The sequence below is a fragment of the Teleopsis dalmanni genome, chromosome 2 (assembly GCF_002237135.1).
Source record: "Teleopsis dalmanni isolate 2A chromosome 2, ASM223713v2, whole genome shotgun sequence".
Taxonomy (NCBI): Eukaryota; Metazoa; Arthropoda; class Insecta; order Diptera; family Diopsidae; genus Teleopsis; species Teleopsis dalmanni.
This window is the reverse complement of record NC_051847.1, coordinates 54,031,876-54,056,501: the sequence shown is the minus strand read 5'-3', so window position 1 is coordinate 54,056,501 and position 24,626 is coordinate 54,031,876. Positions and strand designations below refer to the sequence as shown.

Below are 24,626 nucleotides of genomic sequence, written 5' to 3'. Positions count from 1 at the left end.
AAAACATCCCTTACACATTATTTGCGTGAAGGGTATTTGACATTCATATGAAAATTAATTTTTTTCGATTAATTTTTTTATAATGCAGTTCTTTTTAGTCTTCTACAAATACACTTTGGGGTGCATAAACTCTATTTGAAGTAGTAGATAAAAATATATATTACTTCACTCTTATATATTCTTGTCGTTCTCATAGATTTGTTTAAAAAAATCTCTTTATTATTTATTATAAAAATGAAAATATGATTCTTTAAAGGGTTAAGCATTAAACAAAAAATTTGAATTTGTATGCGTTCTTGAAAATGTTAAATTATTGTTTATATATATTTTTTTTATTGTTTTACCAAGTTTGGGTCTATAAATAAAAACACAGGCGCGCCAATAAATATATTAAGAGCGACCAATGAAAGAGCAGAAATTTTGTTTAAAAAGAGAAATTCTTGTTAAAATGTAAATAGCATATTACAAATGAATTGTATCTCTTAGATACATTTCAAACAAATGTGTATTCATTCCATACCCACAAGAGAGCTCGGGCAGCTGATTTGTGTGTATTTCAGAGCGGCAAGCGATGTGTGCAGTTGTGTTTTGGTATACTAAAGACCTACACTTTTTGATTGGGTCAATTAAATAGCTTTGATTTGATAATAATGATTGCAGTCTCTAGCAAGATACTTGGGACTCAGTAAGCTCAGAAACCTATTGTGGAACAGTTTTGATTTAGTAAAGTCGGTTTTGTTTTTTAGGAATTTCAACTTTTATTTCGATTGTTATTTTTAGTATATTTCTATCAAAAAGCAGCACAAACCGAAATAAAAACAAGAAAGTGAAAGTGACTTGGGACTCACTAAGCTCAGAAACCCATTGTGGGACAGTTTTGATTTAGTAAAGTCGGTTTTGTTTTTTAGGAAATTTAACTTTTATTTCGATCGTTATTTTTAGTATATTTCTATCAAAAAGCAGCACAAACTGACATAAAAACGAGAAAGTGAAAGTGGACAGGCCATACAGTCAGACAACCGAGAAATTGCATACCGAGACAAGCTTTGGCATGGAATCCACAAAATACCAGAATACCTGGTGCGCTAGCTAAAACGTGAAGAAAAACGGTCGAAAGTGAGTTAGTTGAAGCACGATATACATAGAACGATAATTATAGAGAAGCATTATATATAGTCAGATTTAGAAGAATTATTTAGGTCTTGTTTCAGTTAAATTATTACTATTTTCTAATAATTTATTTATTCTCTAATATAGTTTTTCTTAATTTTTAGGTTAAATTATATATTTTAAATTTATATGTTGTATATAGCTGACCAAGGAATATATATTCTACTATATACACATTTATTTTTTTAAAATATTTTCTAAATTGTTGGACATATACTATCTGTATGTACTATAGTTTTACTATACGATAGTGCCGTAATTTTTTCTTTCAAAGTAACAAAAAAAATACTCGTAACTTACAAAAGAAAACAATTGAAGCAACGACAATACTCTTAAAATCATCAGAGTTAAATTTTACTCGCAAAAAACTTGTAAATCTTAAGTTTTAGTGCGGCCAAATTCAAAAATGAGTCTATTGTGAATGTTCGCTGGAAACATGTTGCAAAATTTCAGTTATCCGTTAAAATTTTACAACCATTTTATTTATAAATAAATTCAAATATATAAATAAATAAATTAATTTAAGTATATAACATAAATATGCTTGCCCTTCTTATATTCATTTTGTTTTTTTTTTTACTTTAAATTAATTAATTTTTCTTTTCCTTTTTTCTTATTGTTTTCTTTTGCAGTTGGTTCGAACAAAAAAAAAAATTTAACCATTATGTGGGCGAGATTATGGTAATTTCGCAATTACTTTTTAATGTTTACAATTTATATATTTCATATTTTACATAACACAGCCAAAACATGTGTCAAAAAAAATATTTAACATATTTTAAAAGTGATGCCAACTTTTTTCATCCACAATAAATGTTGTTTTTTTACAACTCTGAAAGAAAAAATTATAGCTACTATACAACAGTCTATCCACTTATTGAATTTGGTTGACTTAGAAATGTGTGTATGCATACTTGGTGTACTTTTTCTACCATTACAAATTCATATAATAATAACATAATATAGAGTTTTTATTAATACTTATATGTTCATGTAGCGGCATTTAGAGTCACCCTCTACCGGACCATATATTCAGTTCCCTCAGTTTATATTCAATATTCGTTCGTGAATTTCCTCAGTAACTCGCCAACAGTTGCTAAAGTAAGGTGTTTTGTGCTATGAATAAAACTTCATTGGGCCTTAAACATTTGCCAATTATACGAAAATAAAAGCCATATAATAAATTAAAATTATATATAACAAATTAGTGAATTTGAAAAAATTGTATTTTTTGAAATGAAATGCAAATTAAAACCAACATTTGTAAGACAGAAACGTGTGCGAACGTGGCTAAATATAAACATTCAAAAGTTTACGGAAACTTTTTAAAGTAAATTCATGAATTCGTTATTTTGTTAATTTGTTTATCGATAAAAAACAAAAAAGGAATTGTGAAATATTTAAATTCAATTTTAATTCCATTTAAAATTTTATAAAATCACGGACGAAATTTCAATTTTCAATTCAATCAACCTGTAGATTTTTGATTAAAAGCATAGAAAACACAGAAATAGAGCGAAGATTTGCAGAAGAGACAATACAGAAAGAAAAAACAAGAACTTGGATTTTACCATACATAGACGTAGAAAATAAAAAAAATAGAAATTTTTCTATATGTAAAACAAAGTCTGTGAAGTAAAACAAATATTAATAGTATTTACTAAAAAAAAACAATATCAAAATGTGGTGCATTGTCAATTTGCCGAACGGTACTCAACAGGCCGTCAAATGGGATCCAAAAGCCATTGGACAAGAATGTCTAGAAAAGGTAAGTTCAACAGAACATTTGGTATATTTTATCAATTTGTATCTAATAAAAGTAATCAAAAAAATTTGATAACATAGAACTGTGTTACTATATCTTTTCAATAACTTATCATTTTTTATTGTGTGACCATAAGTGGTTTATCTGACTATTTATTATATGCATATAAAATTATTCAATCTTTGATATTTGGTATCATAAAATATATGAGGTTAATAAACATACCCAAAATTATTGTCTAAATCATATTACCGACCTTCAATAGATTTATAAGCCTATATTCTTAATAATGGCTAAAATTAATTTAGCTGAAATTTTGTGCAAAAGTCTATGTGTGAATGATGCACTCACACAAATAACTACAATTAGGCCAATTTGTTATTTTCCATCTAACAGATATATATATATATGTATATGAAATGATATATAATATGTCTGGTACATTAACTTACATTAATTCACATATGTATGTATAATATTCATTTCATTTCATTAGTTTTTGGTTAATTATTAATCATTTTATTATTTGTTTTTTATAAATAATTATATTATATTATTTATTTACATATAAAATCGCAACTAAATATTTATATCTTTATTTATTTTTATATAATTTTATTATTTATTTTATTTATGTAATTAGTTAATTAGAAAAACGAAAGTTCAAGGATATGAAAACTTCAGTGAAAAAACTCAAAAGCTCAGATTTATCCCACAACTATGAGGAAGATGAGAAAAATCCTTTAGATCTGTTTTGAATGTCTCTCCTCTTTTCCAAAAGACTTTAGTCAATCCCATATTATCAATTCAGAAATTTAGTGTATACATATGTATGTATAATATTTAATATTATGTATAACTATCAATCTATAATATATAATAAAAATGTATTTTAGTTGTGGGTTCATTTTGCAGAGATAACTGCAATTACGTAGTTTTTATAAATTTATTATAATAATGGTATATATAATAGTATATAATAGTATATAATATATTATTAATATAGAATATCTATGAATATTTCTTTTTAAACTGTCATCCCTATCAATGAAACATATATAGTACATTCTAACCGTCTTTAAATTTATGTGGGAAGATCTTAACCTAATTATCTACTTGATTTGTACTTAATTAACCGATACAAAATGTTTCTTTAAGACTGTAAATATATTTTTATTTAAATAATTGAATTTTTTGACAGTTTTGTGTAAACCCAGCTCTGCATTTGTCAATCACGTAATATCGATGTTGTTCAAAACCTGGAGAAATATTATTTATCTTTATTATCTTCATTTTATTTAATCACCCTCAACATAAAATCATATAATTTTTTAATTGGTTTTGTTAATTATAATATATTAATGGGTTTCAATTGAGACCGTTTGCTCCACAAGGAAATAAAGGAATTAAGAGAATCATAATCATAATATGATTATGATACATAATATGGTTTTAATAAAACCATATTATGATATTCTAAATCTTTTTATTAATTATTTAATATTAGTGAGTCTCAAGAACCAATTTTTTGATTTAATAATTGTAAATATAATAGTGAACTTAATTCTTTATTAATAATTTTTAAAATAATAATAGGTTTCAAGAGTTGTGGACATGTGAGATATATCTTTCATATTCAAATTGTTTTAATAAAATCAGAGAAGAATAATGCCTTTTACTGTTTTAATAATTTTATAATTTCATACATAAGTACAAACATAAATACATACATATTTCATGTAATTCTTTATTTGCAATTTAATATAAATTAATATTATTAGCTTCAAGACCCAATATAGGTTAAATCTACCACTTCAGGTATTAAGGTAACCCGTTAAAATATACGTTACATTTAACGCATTTGGTAATAGTTATTTAAAGAATATTAGAAACTGTTTTTTTTTGCAGCTTTCATGCATATTTATGACTGATAACGATTAATTAAAGTAGATTAATTAAAACTTGTACAACGATTGCAGATAAAAAAACATAAAGTACTCGTATATTCAGAAATATACATATATAATGCACACTATATACCTACATAAAAAACTGCATAAATAATATAAAGTTTATAATATAGATTCTTTATTTAAAAGCTTGATTTGAATAGTTAGTTCGTAGTATTTCATATGTTAAATATGGTAAATAATATTATATAAAAAATTTTAAATTCAAATTAGAAAGTTTTTTTTAGTAAGTTTTTTTTGTAAGTTTAAACACAAACAGTCAAAGTTTTTCCCTACAATATTATATGAAACTAAAAAAACTCAAGAACATATCAAAATGAACGGTATAGGTATAAATTTTATAAAGAAAGGTATATATAGTATTTTTAATAACACTTTTAGGTAAGTTAAAAAAAATAAAGAAAAGTTATTAACCAGTGTTTTTTTGTTATTAGTATACTTTAAACAGATACACGCTTATTAAGTCGCTAAACATTTTTAAATCCAGCTTAACTTAACACTTACATTATTTTAATAACTATTGAGTATTATTAATAATTTTTAATCTACTGAATATTTATATTTTTTTTTACTCTAGTCATAATTTAAAACTATTAATAGTTTCCTGATATTGTCCACAATTATTTAATAATTAATCAGCAACGTGGAGCCTGTGAAAATTGTTAAGATAATCTTGGAATAGTTGATAAGTAAAAGGTTATACATAAGTAAATACGTAATTCATTTAAATTATAAAATAAAATAAGTAATAATTTGTTTTTATATAAAAAAAATGAAATAAAATAATTAAAAATAGAATAGAATCACATTAATTTAATATGCCCGCAAATACGCATAAAATAAATGCCCCATGTGAGAACAAAGACGTAGCTATACAAATTTTTGTAGGGGAGTTTTCTATAAAAATCTTGTATTAAGAATGTAGGGATCTGAATTCTTAACATTTTTAAAGTGAACACTATAAATAAATAAAGACTTTATGTATAGTCCTAAATAAATAAATTCAAAAATAAGAGATTTCAAAAATTCTCGTACACTTAATATTTGAGAAGAGTTTTTATGCTTCCATTAAATTTAAAGGATTATTATCTTAAAAGATATTTAGATTTTATTGATTATAAAAAGATTGTATAATAGTGAGGGTTTTTCTAAAGTACTAATGACATCTAACTTAGAAGAGTATTTTCCTTCCCTATTTGTTTTCAGTTCGTGTAATAATCGTGATTTGGGTTATTAAATATAATTTTTAAAAGCGAGAAGAGACTTACCAATTATTATTTAGAACTTTTAAAAGGAGAGATATGCCTTATTATGTTTTATAATATGTTTATTAATATTTTTCTAACATTAGAAAAATGTTAATCAAATACTAAAACACTGTACTGCATTTACTATCGATTTTCATTTTCTTACATGTCTATCCGATAATCCCAATGTTAAATAATATTTTTTTAACATTAGAAAAATGTTATTATATTATGTCTTATATAATGTCTATCCGATTATCCTAATTTTAATTAATATTATTCTAACACTTGAAAAGTGTTAATCAAATACTAAATCACTGTCTTGCATTCACTATTGGTGTTTCGTCTCTTAAATGTCTATCCGATAATCCCAATGTAATCATCAAAAATATCGTCTGTTGCGTTAAAACTAGTAGCGGTATATAGACTAAATAGGGGTTTAGAAAAGGGATATCTATACCCAAAAGACCTTAAGTCAACTTAACTTAAAATATTTCTAATGACTGTGCCTGCTGATATACGGGTTACCACTAGGTTATATCATCATCTTTCATGAGTCCAAGATTGTTTGATGGGAATTTTTTAAAAAGATATCGTGTTAAATTATACTGACGCCTCTGTTGCTAATTAAAATCAGTATTTTGTTTTCACGTTCCGGTTTTAAATTCAAAATAAAAGTTCATTTTAATGTTCAAAAATTTGGTGTGGTAAACATAATAAAAAAAGAACATAATAGCAAATACTTCTGTTCAAAGTTCAAGTATTTCTTCAAAGTATTTCATATGATGAATACTTTTCAAGTGTTTTGTATTTACTTTATGTGCGAGTATTGCTAATTTTTCAAAGTTAATTGAAACCATAAACATTTTTTAATTTTTATTTTTATTTTTACTTTTGTTTTTGTTTTTTCTGTTTTAAATTCGCTTATCAAATTTTTGCAGATATCAGATTGTGTGGACTCAACATATTAACAATATTTCATGCAATCTAATCTTTGTTATTTTTTCAATAAAAACGAAAAAAAAAATATTAAAAAAAGTTAAATTAATTACAAGTGTGAACCATTTAATTTTATTATTATTATTTGTTAAATAAATGAGAATCTACGCATTTACGATAAATGGAGCAAATGAAATTTTTGAGGACTGTTAACTTATCTTATCCGTGACACATTCAACCCATGGTAACGGATAGCACCGGCCAATCTTTCAAACATTGCTTTGCTTTGCTTTTCTTGCAAAAATTAATTTCTAAATTTTTTTTGTTTTTAATTTTACTATTAGATATCGTAGAAAAATTTACAATTTTAACAAATATTTATTTACGGCTTTTATATCTGTAAAATATATACACAGAAGTATGGGGTTCATATAATCAATGTTGTCATTAAGCCTGACAGTACTTGTACTATGATTTCCTTGATTAATTTATATTGATAATAAGTTGTTTACGAGTTATTGCTGAAAGAGTGTCAAGTACTGACTGACATCATCGAAATGATATCTTTAAAAAACAGTCTCCTATAAGTCTATTAAGAACAATAAATTTTAAATTTGACAAAAACAAAATAACTCTAAATTAAGTTTTGAAAATAAAAAAAATTGATTTTTTAAGAATATTAGTCACAAATGAACTTAGCGGATATATTTCTAAAAAATAGTTTTGTCAAATTGTCTACACTCTGTCGCTTCATCATATATTCAGGAACAAATTTTATGTAACATTTTGAAACATATAATCTTGCATTTAAAATTCTTTTTGATTCCACTTCCGCTAAAACCTATAATATATCTTACAAATCTTACTTACCTATTTATTTGGCCATAACAACCGATTAACGGGTTTCGGCCTGACGCAATATGTCTCTCCAGGTGCCTCTGCTGCGTGCGTGCCTTCTTCACCTCGTACTAGTAAAAGTTTTAAACATAATCATTATTCATTGATCTTCTTACTTACTTATTTGATCATAAAAACCGATTATCGGGTTTAGGCCTAAGGCAGCATGTCTCTCCAGGTGCCTCTGCTGTGTGTGTGCCTTCTCCAGTCTCGTACCAGTAAAAGTTTTAAACTTAATCATTATGCATTGATTTCTTTAATAAATTATGCTTGGTATGTACAAAACACTCTTCAGATATTTAAATATTAATTTTGAAAATAGTTTAAGCATTATCTAAATATATAAATGCTTTCTATTACTATAGATCACATGCAGAAACTTATTTACTACGAGCGTTTTGTGCTCAGAAGACAACTCAATATTAAATCCGTTGGAAAGACTATTTTTTTGTTTAATGTCTCTAAGTTAAGTCAATATTTCTTAAATTTATTAGCTCTACAAAAATTTTTCATGGTTTACTAAATACTGCCAATAATTTTATCATATTAATAATAAATATAATTATTTTAATAATAATAAGACTGTATTTATACCATCATCATATCTGATATTACTTCAAAAAATACTATAAAAATTTTAAAAAATAAGTTTTTAAAAAGTTATTTATATGAAATAGCTGTGAATTCTTCATACGTTCCTAGATTGTTTAAGATTCTGTGTAACAGAAGTTCCCGACTTCTAAGCAGTAAAGCATATATAATCTCGACAATCTTAGGATATCTAGTTTAATTTAATTAAAGACTTTTTTTCACAAAGAATATTAAAACCAACTGCTGTATAATTAATCTTTAATCTTAAAAATTGCTGAATTGTACCAACAATCTTAAAGTTATTATTGAAATCTGAATTTTTGGTTAATCTTAAGAAATCCCTCAGCCCGTCCTCGATTGTTTTAAGTTCTATGTAACAGAAATGTATAATCTTGCAAATCTTAGAAAATCCCGTTTAATAGAATTAAAGACTATTTTTACAAAGAATATCTTAAGAATATCAAATTTTAAAATTAAAAACAATATTAAAGTTAACTTTGAAGTTCTATCTGAATTTCTGGATATTCCTAAGAAATCCCATCTAATAGAATTGAAGACTATTTTTTTTAAAGAATATTACTACTGACTGTTGTGTTATCAATATTAAATTGTTATAATTGCTAAATACTTCTAAAAATTTCGAAGTAAAGTTTTTTAAGGACACTGCAGATGGTCTACGAAACTTAAACCGCCGACTTTTCCACTTACCGGTAAACTTCTGGGTTCAAAGTATGAACTATAAATATCTGTATTATAAATCCTTAGCAAAAATAAATATAAAATAATATAATATAAATATAATATAATTTTTTTTATCATTTTTATGTGTTAAATAAACGTCTTAAACCCATTTAAAATTAAAAAATTTATTTTTTAAGGACTTCTAAAATGTAAGAAGTGATAAGTAAAAGGGGAGTATTTGTGTTTGATTTTGACAAATTTAAATCTTTTAATAAATTTCCATTCATTTTAATGTATGTCACATGCATGTAATGCAATTTAATTAAGTAATTTCTGTAAAACATGTTATGAATGCGACCATAAATATATTCCAACACACAAACTTACACAGATAGCTAAATAAAAATCAATATTTATATCTGATGCCAAAAATATTTAATATGAGGACAATATAGGAAAGTACTGCGCCTACAATCAGATACTTGTGCCAAATTTCGGATGGCACACATACTGTGGATAATGTAGATGCATTACAGTGATGCTGAAACTGAAGCTGATGCTGATGCAATAAGTTACATAGCTGTGTGCATATACTCATACATTTGCATTTAGGTTCTCTATGGTAGATGAGTTTTTAAGTTGTTTTCAACATTGACTAAATTGGACACATTTTAAAGTGGTGCTACAAATTCATACATACGTACAGACATACATACTTACAAAAAAAATATTAATTAATTAAGTTAAAATGTCTTGTCTGGCTGCGGTTTTGTTATTGTCACCAATTTTTTTCCAACGCACCACAGTTAGTTGCATTGCTGCTGCGTATTATTCCACTTTACTCTATGCACCTCCAATAAATTGTCGTATACCAAAGGACACAACGTGTCTACTGCAACGTGACTAACAATGAGTAAAGTGTCATGTTGCACGTGCTTCGATTATTGCAGCGAAGTGCATGCGAGACATCCTATCTGAACAGCATTTAAAGGATGCAACTGAAATTCGATTCAATTCATATTTAAGTGCCTTGTGGTTCACCTTGGATGGTTGAATAGGAGCACAAATTTTGTATGCAACATTTTGCTAATGGCTTTGTGTTCGCAAATTCCAAACGAAATTGATTTTTATGCTAATATTTTGTTGACATGAGACCTATTTTTACTATTTTTATTATCATAAACCTTTAAAAACAATTCTCATATAATCTAAAAATTGCCTAGATATAAGTAGATTTTTTCCCTTGTTTACGACAACTATTTTTAACATTTTTGTATAATTTTCTGAACTTTGTTACAATTTTATTATTCATATCTTAATAGCTTCACACCGCTGGCTTTTCCACTTACCGGTAAACTTCTGGGTTCAAAGTATGAATTATACTTCAATGAGTCAGTTGGTTTGTTACTCATGGAATTTTCACGCAGTTTAATATGTCTTTAAGTGTATCGCTTATTTTATAATGTAAATTTGTATATTTTAATGTCTTATTGTATATATATAAATACATATATAAAACAATGAAATATATATTTTTTTTAAGATCAAAATCTAGATTAGTGTTACTTACTCATTTAGTAATATAAAAATTTAGAGATGCCAACTTTTAGACGCGTAACAACTTAATTTCAGTCATGTCTAATCCTATTAATCCTATTGTTGTCGAATCTCATTAGCATATATTTTTATAAATTTTAATTGAAAAATAGGATTTATTATTGCATATATGTCGCGTTATTTGCTTTACTGTGAACATAGCATTATACCATACAAGCACTTAAGTGTTGACGATAAATATAGCTTCTACCTGTGTAAATAACTCAGACTAGGGTATTAAAAATATACTCATACCTATATAGTTTTGACATTTTTACATAGATGTTTTTATAAAACATCTATTAAAAATCTATTTACACAACAAGAGTTAATCTTGATTAAATATTGGTCTGAATTGAATTGTAATTGTTGCTTTTGTCAGGTACTATCTGGTTAGAAACACATGCACATAAGCTAAATTAGGCAGTGACCATTGCAGGAACTACAAGGAAGCTGGTATTGAAGAAACTCCTAAACATATTATTGGTAACTGATCGACTCTCCCAAAATTTTAATTGCTACTAGTTTTGAAGGGTGTCACCTATAACACTAATAAAAGGTACACCTTAAGTAATGTATACCTTTCCGTAATAATTGTAAATACTTTGATATAATTTTACTATGGATCTATTAGGTCTATGTTTGTTTTTGGTTAGCCTGTTTTTCTTAACATCCCGTCATGTATTTTTTATTTTTAAAACATTCTATTAAAGTAGGTTTCCGAAACTTGGTTTTTTTTCTTTGGACAGAACTTTTAAAATTTCTGAAGTAGACAAAACAACAATAACGAATGAATTTCAATAAAAAATATGTTTTCTTATTCCCTTACACCACTTTAAAATAACAGTATCATATTTAACTTGCACCGTGTGAATGAGCCATAGAAAACTCATACCCTCTTATAATAAGCGATTGGCACTTTAGCAGTCATATTAGAAATACCAAATGTTATCCATAGAAGCACTTTATATATTATTATTAAACCGCTTGGACTTGGTCTAAATATAATATTATTATCCAGTTAACTTACAAATTTCTACTTCAACTTTTTATATGCTAAAATATTAGTAACATTATTATCTAAACAATATTATCTAAATAATCTACATTTAAATATTTTGATATCATGAGTGTCACGTTTAACTAAATCAATATATAGTGAAAGCTCTTTTAATGAGCAACACTATAGAACCAGTACCTTTTTATGTACAATTTTTTCTAAATAAAGTTTCTTATCATTACAAGACACACAGTGAAGTGCTGATAATTATCCACAGAGTTTTTTCTTTATACGTTAGGTGCAATTACAATAGCCGTACTTAATCGCATAGGCACCTAAGCTCGATTTGTGTAGGGGATTAAGAGCATATAACTATTTAGGTTTAATGAACAGAAGCTCATATAGGTGTATGAATGTATTTGTAAATAGAAATCTCTGTTAAAATTATAATCAAAGGAAAATTAAAAGTAAACTTTCAATATTTTCTTTAAATTTTTATAATTATTTTATTTTTAATAGGTTTATAATTTATTTAAAAAAATATAAGATAAAATAAATATTAAAAATAGTTTTTTTTTATATCAATTAATAATAAAACTATGTTATCAAATTTATTATTATATATATTTTTTTTATTTTAAATGATTAAGTGTTATTATATATTATCTCAAATGATGCATTGACCTTTTTGCACTTAATACTTGTAAATGCAATTCAATATAAGTTTAGTAAAGAAATTCTAATTCTAAATGAAAAATAAGTGAAATCTTAAATACTTTATCGCTATTTTTACTATAAGTATTAGCTCAACTTTTAAAATTCACTTACGTATGCAATTTTTTATTTACTTATAGCTTTGAGTTCATTAGCTTTTTTCATAGTGCATTTAATTTTGTTGCTACCTAAATGAATCGATAAGCAACTCAAAGTGCATTTATGCTATTATAAAAAATATAGAAAATTATATTATGAGAATAATTTATTACAATAAGAACCTTTAAGTTAAGTATGAAAGCAATGATACAGCAATCTTAATTTATAATATTAAAAAGTTTTTGTCAAGGGCATCTAATGAGCTCTGTACAAATATTAAATCATCATATATAAATATACCATATTTGTTTAAATGTATTAATACATCTAAATTATATATATGCCCTTTTCACCATCTCATACTCATTACTACCACTCATACTTAATATTTTATTGTTGTATATCTACCAGTTGAAGTATAGAACTATAACCATAACCATAACCATATATGCTATAGTATAAGCAAAAGTTATGCGTTGTTTTTTTTTGAATATTATATTATATTTATCATGATCTTTGTAACTCAGTATCAAAAATAACTAAAAATATACATATCTTAAAAGTTGCCAACATAGAATTTCAACTAAAGATATTCGTAGGTATGTACGAATATGTCTATTTTAAAGCAAACTAGTCTCTTCATTTTGGATAGACAGATGGTGTTTTAAATATGATATTTTTTCGGAATATTTTTTAAACAATTTTAGTAATAATCGAAATAAATTGATTATATTCCATAGCTATGGCAGTGCAAAAAGTTAATAAATAATAGGTACTATGTTAAATAATATAAATGAAATTTGCTGTGAAATAAATAAGAATAATATAAACCATTCTATTTAAATGTTATTATATGGTTTGAGATTTATATATTAGTAGAAAGCGATAGTTAGAAAAAAAGAAATTGTTTTTTCATTATTTTAATATTATTATTATCATTGGCCCAACAAGCTTATCCAGATTTTTACCAGCCTTAGTTTTCGTCTCCATTTATCACGATCTCGAGTTTGCATCCTTGAATATCTTATGCCGAACATCTTGGTGATTCCCATCAAATAATCTTAGTTTAGGGTGATTTCTACTTCAGCAGCCTGCCTATGTCTCACTCCTTAGGCAAGTCGAAGCTAATATCTTAGTTTGTTTAGTTTTATTTTAAAAATTAATTGTTCTCCATTTTGTGCTTTTGAAGAAAAGTATATCTTATCTCAAGTGTATCTTCAGATAGCAATTTCATTAAAAAAAAATTAAAATCATTTTTTTTTGTTATCCACCTACTTTCAGTTTCTATACTTTAGGAAGTTTCAAGTTGTTGTTTAAAATATATAAGTAATGGTATACTACGTTTAATTTTTTAAAAAATATATACCTTTAAATGACAAAGTTTACAATCGTTAAATATATTTTTGTTATTATCTGAAATAACAAAACAATTTCAGGTTTCTTTATGTATAAAATTTACAAAATAAAGTATAATAAATGTCAGCGCCATACTGAAATTGTACAGAAAAAACTACGTTTCTTAAATAAAAACAAAAAAAAAATAAAAAAATAACAAAATAACATGTTAAGCAGGCTAAAAATATTAATAATACATTAAGAAAGAAAAAAAAATGCAGAAGAAAATAAAATAATAAATATTTCCATTTTTTAAGCGTTTATATGTGTAAATGCGATAAAATATCGCAACAAAAGATAATTTAAAAGTCAAGACACAGAAACAAATATTGTACAATAAAGATATCAGGAAAAAGTAAAAAAATCTCTGTATATACAAAAATATTCTTACTCGTATTCTTATTTGAAGAATATAAAGTGTGTTTACAAAGTTATCAGACATTGTGATAAGACCCCAAGAAAAAAAACGACAATAATAAATAATATTATAGTCCACCTATATATTTGTTTAAAGACAGGCACGTCGCCAATGGGGTCAAAAATAATAGTTCTACTCCATACATATCAACAATATATGTATTTTTACACATTTTAATTGATTAATCAATTGCGCTAATTCATTTTTAATCAATAAATCTTTTTATCAATTTTGCTTAATATTGAAAGATAATTCATTACTCAAAAATATTTAATATAATTTTCTGAAGTAATTAAAAAATGCACTGAAAACGTTACATTCCATAGGGTTTATCGTACTAAGTTGAATTCGTAGCAATTACGAATTAAAACCGTTTACTTCACTTACTTATGCAGTCAGTACTCAATTTAACTTCAATGGATCTTCTTTTTCTTTGTTCAATTAACTCTCAGTGGATCATAGGGCCTCAATAGGTACTCCAATGAGTATTATGCATTAAAATAAGTCAGCTAACAGTACAAAAAAATAAAAAATAATTAAATGAAAGTGATAGACAACAAAAAAAAAATATATAAATATGTATAAATATTCTTTATTTAGAATTACTTTCTTTTAATCTATATGAGATTAAATCTATATGAGAAATTATAACTATATATAAATATATTCCTAATTTAGAATTACATTCTTTCTATATGATCTATATGAGACGACTGCGTAAACATATTCAATGTTAAAAAAATCAAATCTGGGAATTCTTGACACCTCCATAGAACTCACCATAAACTTTATTTTCAATATCTATATGAAGATTTGATTGCATATTCTTTTTAACTCCAATATTAAATTTAGCACTTAATGTTAACAATATTATATATATCTAGAACATTATACCTAAATTTAATAGAATTTTAATGTATAACTCTCCTCCTAAGTAACTTTCTGGCTACGGGTCTGGTTCAATTATTTTTTTTATTTTTTTTTTTACATGCAAAGCGACTTTTCAAATTCAAAGTGCATACATGTCATTTGAGTAATTGCACTAGGAAATAATTTTCATCATTATTACATACTATATTTAGTCTATAAAAACTTATGTAAATAACATTATAAACGAAGTATTAAATTATATACTGAAAATATGTTATTAAAATTGCACGCTGAACCGTTTTCTGATATTTACATTTTTACTAAATTAATAATAGAGACAAAATATAAAAATTTTATTTTTAAATATTTTTTATATAAAAACAACTTTACATAATATATATTTAATTTTGATATTTTTTTTATATATAATGTTTATATAGTATATACTTGATTTTATATTTTAATGTGCTATGTTATAAGAACATTAATATTAAATTTATATGAATAAATCATATACGCATATAAGCATTAATTAAAAACTTTTTTATTGTATATTCATAATATAAGTATGACAAATTACTTTAATTTAATTTCTAGTCAACAATTCTGTGCTACCTTTGCATAAAAATAATAGTTACTAAGAAATTAATAAATTAAATTAAAATTTTCATAATCATAATCAAATTCTTGGGCTGACCATCTTTGCTTTCATTTACCACTCAGTTGTATCGGATACTACCAAATATTCGTGTTCAATGGTCTTTGAAAACATCTACTGCTTAAATTGTTCCTATATAATTTTTGGACTATATGAAATGTGGACTTACGTATTAACACAAAAAGTCAATGTACATCTAATATGCGTTATTCAAATTTTGAGTTTTGTAATTTTTGTTGTTATTTTTTTGGAATTTGTAGAGAAATATATATAATAAAATAAATGTTAGTCATAAACAATAACTTATATATATATATATATATATATATATATATATGTTATATATATAATATATATATATAATAATAATGTTAGTCGTAGAAAATAGCTTTAAAGTATAAATTATTATTTAAATTTCAATTATGTTATATTTCGCTTTGTTATACAACATAATGGTAAACGTGTTAGTTTAAATCTATATTGTAGATGATTTAATTTTTAGAGCTTGTAAAAAGATCCTGGATATCCTAAAATTTTCATTAAAGTAATGCAATCAAAGAATCAAAAATAATATATGTTATGTCTTTATCAATATTAGTTGTTCTCCTAACTACAAGATCAAAAGACCCAATAGATAGATTTGAGATAATACATTAACTGTAGAAGTTAAAAGAACAATTCTTTAATATTATAAGTGATCAATACTTTTCAATTTTTATCTCATAGAACAACAAATGTTCGATTAAAATTATTGTTTACTTATTTAAAAACTATAGAAATTATATATAAATAAGAATCAGATAAATAGTTTTTAAGCCCTATGAACTAAGACCTTTGATATGCTGTATTAGCTCAATATTTATGTAAATTAAATCTAAATCAATTAAAACGTAAAGAGTAAAGAGATAAGTATACAACAACTTATTTTCAAGTTTAATTTAATTAATTTATTTTGTTTTTAAGTATTTTCAACAAATTTGATATAAAAACAGAACTGAGTAAAATAAAATTAAAATATTTTTATATACATATATGCTATATATATGCAGTGCGAACTCAAAACAATAAAATTCCAGGTGAAAAAAGCACACCCTTTTATAATCTTATTAGCATTAAGTATATACAAAATGATAACAAATTATTTATATAAATATATATAATTTAAATATCTTTACATATATATATAGAAGAAATATGCAAATCTTGTGGATTACAAAGCACGTTACCTGCATAATTCCTAAGTTTCTTGCTTCTTTTCGCACTTCTGCTCATTTAATTCGCAGTTTTATTTTCCGTCTTAGTTTATTCAAGTTTAGTAAATTTTGTTACTTTTCAACATTTCTGTTTAGAAATTATTTAAATAAAATATTAGCGAGTCTGATTTTTTACTTATTTTTTTATTTTTAGTTATATATTTTTTTCATTTTTTTATTGTTTGTTTTTGTGCAAAATATTTACCAGTGGTTAAATGATTTGCTTTTTTTTGTTTATTCTGCATATAATTGTTTTCGAATAATGTACATATATGTAGATACATTTTTCATTAGTATTCTATAAACATATATTTATAATTTGTGATAAACACAAACCAAATGCTTGAAATTAACAAATAAATTTATTAAAAACAATTTAACAATTTAACCAGTCTTATAAATTAAATCAAAAAAATTATATTTATATATATATTTATATATATATCAATAAAAAATCAAGTATAAACTTTTAAACATATAAACAGATTTAAAATTTTAATATAATGGAATTTGGCACAAATTAATTATATATTATTTACATTATATTATACATTATGTTTAATAATATAAATAATTATTTGTATTTAATATAAAAAAACAATTAAGTATATAAAATTTTGTATGAAAAGTAATAACATAATGTTATTGTTATATTATATAAAAATGTAAGTAGTGAAATGGTATAACACTGTACAGTAAGACCCCGATTTGCGTCGTTAATTGGGAAAAAAGCAAAACGAATTACATTTCTCCACATACTTAATTTTCCAAAAATATGGTGATTTTTGACCACTTGTTGATAAAAAAATTACCATTTAACTCATTAAACATCGACAGAGCCTTATTCTGAATTAATATTTGGTATTCTTCTTTAATTCTGATTTTCTATCCAAATCGATAAAAGGGACTCCATTTTTACAATTAATGGGCTTCTACTGTTTGTAACTTGCTTAGCTTGCAAATGCGTGACAGAAGCAAATCGGGGCGAAGCAAATCTGGGTATTAGTGTAAATATATTGTTACATATATGTATGTAATAAAGTAGAACACTAAGATATGGAATAAAAAAAATGTTGCTGATGGCGTTTTCATTTGGTAAATCTGAGTTCTATCTAGACTTAGTCTCGATTTGTCAAGTTTTATTGCCCTGTCGAAAGTTTTTAGTACATTTGAAAAAATAAATATATTAATGTTCACAACATTTCTACCATATTTAAAGGCTAAATTTTTCTGAGCAAAAGTAGTTCAAGTATGTATTCCTACAAAAATTAAATACTCTAAATTCAGATAAGTTTATGTACTTATCTAGGTAAATAAGTACTTTAAGAGTACTTTCAATATAAATTTCAATAAAGTTTTCTTTTGAATTACATCTCTAAATAAATCTAACAGCACCTGCAAATTTGCAATTAGTTATTCAAGCTTATCTGAAATATTTGCTTTCAATCGCGATTTTGAGCCAATTTAAGCACTCGAATTCTAATCAACTATTGTCGGAAAAAAATATTGCAGTTGTTAAAAATAACTGCCAAGTCTATTATTTCGTCTTCAGTGCTTTTAACAGTTAATGACTGCTATCGTTTCATCGAAGGTAGAATATATAATGCTCGAAAACCTTTCCGTTGCCACAAACGCTCAACAAATATTTTATTAGTTTCTCACGTGCATATCCTTGCACAACAGTGTTGCTGAGGATATGCTTCGTAGTAATTTTTACTGTATTTATATTTGCTGTATTTGTACGATTTACTGCAAATGAAATGTTGTTTTGTGTTATAAATTGGCGTGTTTATTTGAAATGGCCTTTAACAGGAAAATATTGTGTTCCATTTGAATTTCGAATTGAAATTTGCACTCTACAATTTTGTACTGATTGTGAATATGAGGCGTTCGAAGCAGCTGCGAACGCAATAAAAGGCAACAATTTAGTACATAGTTGAGCAGCAATTAGTTGGTGGTGGCAACGCTGATCTTTACCTGATAGCAAAAACGCACAAACCTATAAGCAAAGTATGCCTATAAGTGTGGGTGGAGTACTAAAAGCCTTGAATTGTCTCATATGTAAAAAGGAAATTTGTTTCTTTTTTGAATAAAATAAAATAATTGCTTGTTTTATTTATAATTTAATAAAAGATTTAATTTTATTAAATTCTAAAATGCACTACAAAAAAAAAAAAAGAATTGAAATTATTATTCTATAAAATCCTTATATTTGAAATTGCTTATTCAAGCGACACTTTGAACTCGTTTTCTTTTTGTTTTTTATGTTTATTAATTATTGAAACTTAATTAGGTTTGAATGAAAAATTTCTCAATAGCGGCTTAAGTGGCATTCTTTACTGAATGAAATGAATGAAATTTCATCATGAAAGTGGCTAATGGAATTAAGTTGGTAGCCTTAAAATTGTATGTACTTGCAGCCATAAGCATTTTTCACCTTCACACTTTTGTGGCTTTACTTGATAGTCTTAATGTTGTGGACCGCAAATGCCATGACAGATTTTAAGTAAACTATTCACCGAAAGTAGCTGGAAAAAATATCGATCACAGTTTTTCTTTTCGTATTTTTCATTTTTCTTTCATAATACTTTTTTTTAAATTTTTTTTTATGGTTTACGGCTTTGTTCATTAATGGCCACTGCCTTTTACGAGCAAAATGGGCTTTTCTTAAGAACCTTTTATTGTCTTAGGCGAATTGTTTGAAATGCTTTTAGCAGAAAATCCTTGAAATACAAAATAATTTTCGTTTTAAATGAATTTTACAAATAATCGTAATGTAAAATAAAAATAAAAAAAATAAAAAATGGAAAAGAAGAAAAAAAAATGAAAAAATACGTAAGTAGAAAAACTGCAAAAACTAATTGTGTTTTTCTAAAAAACAATGACAGTTTTCTTTTTTATAAAATTTAGCTGCAGGGCAAATAGGAGTGCCAACCCCAGGAAAATATATTACAACTACTTGTATCTGCATGACACTTTGCAAGTAATTTTCAGTAATATATCAATATCCCAGTGGGAAAATAACATATGGGTTGTTTTTTATATATAGTTCATGTTTAATACAATGAATTTGGTAGTGTTTTAGAGGCTTGGACTCTTTGCTAAAAAAATGCTCAAGCTAATTTTATATACTTAAGTTTGAAAGTTATATGAATAAAAAAATAGGAAATATACTTAACCGTCTTAAATCATGAATTTTGCAATGAAGGTTATTCTGGTCTTTATTCGTAAAATGTAATACATTTTATTTGGTTACAGACAGTTGTAGTAGTAAGTAAAAGAGTAAAAGATCTCATAGTTTTTAGCTTTAATTAGTCATTTTATTTCTTTTAACAGTTTAACAAGGTAATAAAATTGGGTTTCTTATTAAAAAAAAGTTTTATACATTATTTATTATTATTCGTTTTAATAAGGATATCATTTACAAAAGTATAATATTAAACTCAGGCATTAATATATGTTCTATTATAAAGTTAGCTTAGTGGTAGACATTTTTATGTTTGTTTAAAAATAATTCAAAAATTCTCACATTATGGTTGTCAATGATTTCCAGCTACCGCAAAAAAAAAACAATTCAAAAATTTAACAAAGTGCCAGTTAACAGCATTCAAATATAACAATAAAGTGTTAGAAAAAAGTATAACCTAATTGTACTAATAAAAATGGAAAAATATCATAAAAAAGTTCTTTCAGGAAGTTTAATTACTCTTTAATTTTGAAATAACAAAACTTAAAGTAAAGTTTTAAATTTAAGTCAGAATATTACAGTTTTAAAAATGTAACAAACATATTATATCAATATACCATATCAATTTCTATATATAAATATTAATCTAATATATATATAGAAATTTAAAAGTATATATATTTTAAATAGCTTATACCTAATACATTTCAAAGAAATTCTATATGGCATATTACAGCTATGTCTAAAATATATAATAAAAATAGTTTAATTATACAAAAATAACAATTTTCTAACATATATGTAACTATGACAACTCTCTTGCTAATCATTATTTCTACTCTTAAATAAGATTGTAATTATAATCTCCAATTATAAAGCATTTCAGACAAGTTCAGCATCGTGATTCTGTAGGGATTCCAGAACAAAATACTGTGAATGATTGCAAACACATATTTATAAAAAACACAGGTTTTTTACATTTCAGTGATATAATAAAAATAAAAAATGAAAAAAGAATAAATTTGTTCAGGTTTGGTTAGTAGACTTTTCCTTGAGAGAGCATATTATACGAGTACTATATAATAAAGGTCGTAATATACTATATCATATAAAAATATTAATACTTGTAGTAATAAGCAGAGTTTTCACTTAAAATGGAAAGAATCTGGCGTCAATATAAAAAATCATAGATCTAAAAGAATATGTATAGATTAAAATTAAAAAATAACTACTGCCATAACGTAAAAAAAACTTATTATAGTAGACAAAATTATACGCTTTGGATTAAATTAAGGTCTGCAAAACATATGGTATATATATTTCCATTGCACTGAAAACAAAAATTTGAAAGAAATAAAAACCATATTCTTAAACATTTACTAAAGCGTCCCTGTAGGATCTAATTGAACTTGTCCTTCAGTAATACGGTTTCTTAATGCCATCTCTCTGCTAGGATTTCGCAACCCGAATGTTGCAAACTAATTTATAAATATACATTTGATTCTAATTATTGCAAATAATTTTAAGTTGTTAAAAAAAATATTAAAAATTTTCAAAATGTCGACACATCAAGTTCCTAACCACAAAAGTTTGTTTTTTTGTTTTTTTAATAAAAAAAAAAATTAATTATTCATTGTGTTTAAAATTAAAATCATTTGAAATACCGGCATGTTTGATGATATCATATATAATTGAATAATATTTATGAAGGGTTATACCAGCCAACTGAATAAATAAAAATATATATCTTCACATTTTGTATATATTTTTAATTATAATTAGTTTAAATTTTCCGAAATACGAATTCTAAAACCTTGATAATAATTATTTTTTATTTAAATGAATTTAATTTAATACAAAACAATCGCAGTAATTTTAATGAAACATTATATGCTAAATATATTTTGGGTATTCTCATTGAAATGAAAAATATTAAGTGCTAAAAAGTATAATTAAATAAACTAATGAATACTATAGAAAGTAAAGTAAACTGTAAACATCAAACATAATTGTTATGATTCTAAGTTTGAATAACACTAATATTTTTATATTTTTTTTTATTTTCGCTACAATAAATGTATATAATATAGCTTCTTATTCATTTATAAATTAATATTGATTTTCTATTAACACTTTAATTCGTTTATTTCTCTATTTCTATTAACACTAAAAGAATTAATTAAAATTGACTGTACGATTAATAAGGATTTGTGTCATATTAAGAATTTAATAAAATTAAAGTTATAAGTTTCTAATTTTTTCCCGTAAAAAATCACTATAATATATATATAATCACACTGTTTTCATTTACAATACAGTTGAACCTTTTCAACACTAAACGCTTAGATTTGAGTGTTGTGCAAATAAAAGCTGTTTTGATCTGTTAACAACCCTGCTCTTAGTTATTTATACTAAAATGTTTTATCGGTATAAACATAGATTCAAATATTTTTGTATTGAATTTGTATAAATGTTGCATAAAAATGTCTTTTATTTCTAAACATTTATTGAGTTAATTGCTTAAGTGCAAACAGTGTAATGTACGTATATATTATTTAATTAAGAACTTTATTATAATAAAGTTATTAGGGAGATCAAATCGTTATTTTTGGAGAACAACTAATAATTTTCTATTTGTAATATACGTATATTGAATTTAGGTTTTAATTTTATAAAAGCATTCATACCACATGTCTTCATTTCTAATACTGTGATACGTTATGCGATATGTAAGGCGATACGTATTTGCGAGAAACAAAAAGTTTTGTTTCAAAAAAAAAAACCTATGTGTATTCATAATTTTTATAAGGAAATTCTTAATATCAGTAAATTGTTATGGTTTAATTAGATTATATTTACCAAAATGAATAACTTAATTCCTTTTATTTATTATCGAAATAAATAAAAACTACTTAACGAATTTGTATATTTATTATCTGTTCCAACTGAATAACAATTTATTTATAAATTTTAGTCATTATTGCAAATAATTTTAACAATTTTATATAAAGTATATTAATTTTATTACAATTTACAATTTTGAATTAAAATATCATAAATTTATACCTAATCAGAGTCAAAATTTACGAGATCAATAAAAATTGTTAGAAATCACATTCTAAGTAAATTGTGATTATATATAATTAGTTTCGTTAGTTTTATTTCAAAGCAGGTGTTCAAAGAATGATAAATGTCAGGTTTGTTATGAGTTAATTTATTTAAACAAAATTTTAAAAAATTCTATAATTTAATAAGAATTTGTACAAACTATAATTAAATGTTATTTAATCTATATTTGTGTTTATAGTATTTATGGAAAAAAACTTTGTTACAATTTACAAAATAAAAACAATTCAAATATTAAGTTAGTTTTAAAGTGAATTATAAAAGACTTTATTTTCTTAATAGAAAGTATTTTTTAAATAGAAAGGTTTTTGAATAATAGTGTATTATAAGAACTAAAAAGTACTTGCAGTTTTAAACAATTTATTTACGAATAATTAAATATAAGCAATATTTCGAAATAGCTGCATTATCAGCCCAAAATGATTCAAAATCATTTCTTAATATGAATATATTTTAATTGATTTTATCTTCATTCTAATTTTATATTTAATATCACCATTTGTTTATATTTATCTCTATATATCTATTTCACTATTTCTACATGATAGTTTTCTGAGTCTACGCATATTTTAATAGATCCGTAGCGATAATAGATAGGCTTTTTCTTATTGATAAAGGCTGTTAAGGGTAAATGTAGACCTTTTTCATCTGAAAAATTGACATCTTAATTTTATAGTTCATTCATAAATGCAGAACCTATATCATTTTATAAATAGACCTTTTGACTTCACTCTTCACTTCAAGCTTTTCTAAACGTCGAGGAAAACAAATAAAGTAGTTATATACTATTTACATCGAAATTAACCAAAATATTCTTATTATCACTTTTACATCTGCGCTAAATTAGTAGTTGTAATACCAAATTTTTTGTTAATTTTAAAAGTAATCTTTAGATTTAAGTGTAAAGCGAGTAACAACAAAATCTGACAACAGATTACTATATAATTTAATTTCATAAGCGATTGAAATTTTCTTTTGACTATACTTATACTAAATAGGACTATTATAATTATTTCTACTGGCCTATATGTATATATTGAAACATTTATA

General features: G+C 24.5%; 1 protein-coding gene across 1 annotated transcript in view; it reads left to right on the top strand.

Annotated features, from left to right (window-relative positions):
* Positions 1-2,603: 2,603 nt before the first annotated feature.
* The window catches only part of LOC119679601 (E3 ubiquitin-protein ligase MYLIP-A), a 48,138-nt gene continuing 26,115 nt past the window's right edge, over positions 2,604-24,626 (top strand). The window contains exon 1 of the mRNA XM_038092052.1: positions 2,604-2,938. Coding sequence (XP_037947980.1) covers positions 2,852-2,938 — 87 coding nt within the window. The 5' untranslated portion in view covers positions 2,604-2,851. The remainder of the gene's footprint in view (positions 2,939-24,626) is intronic.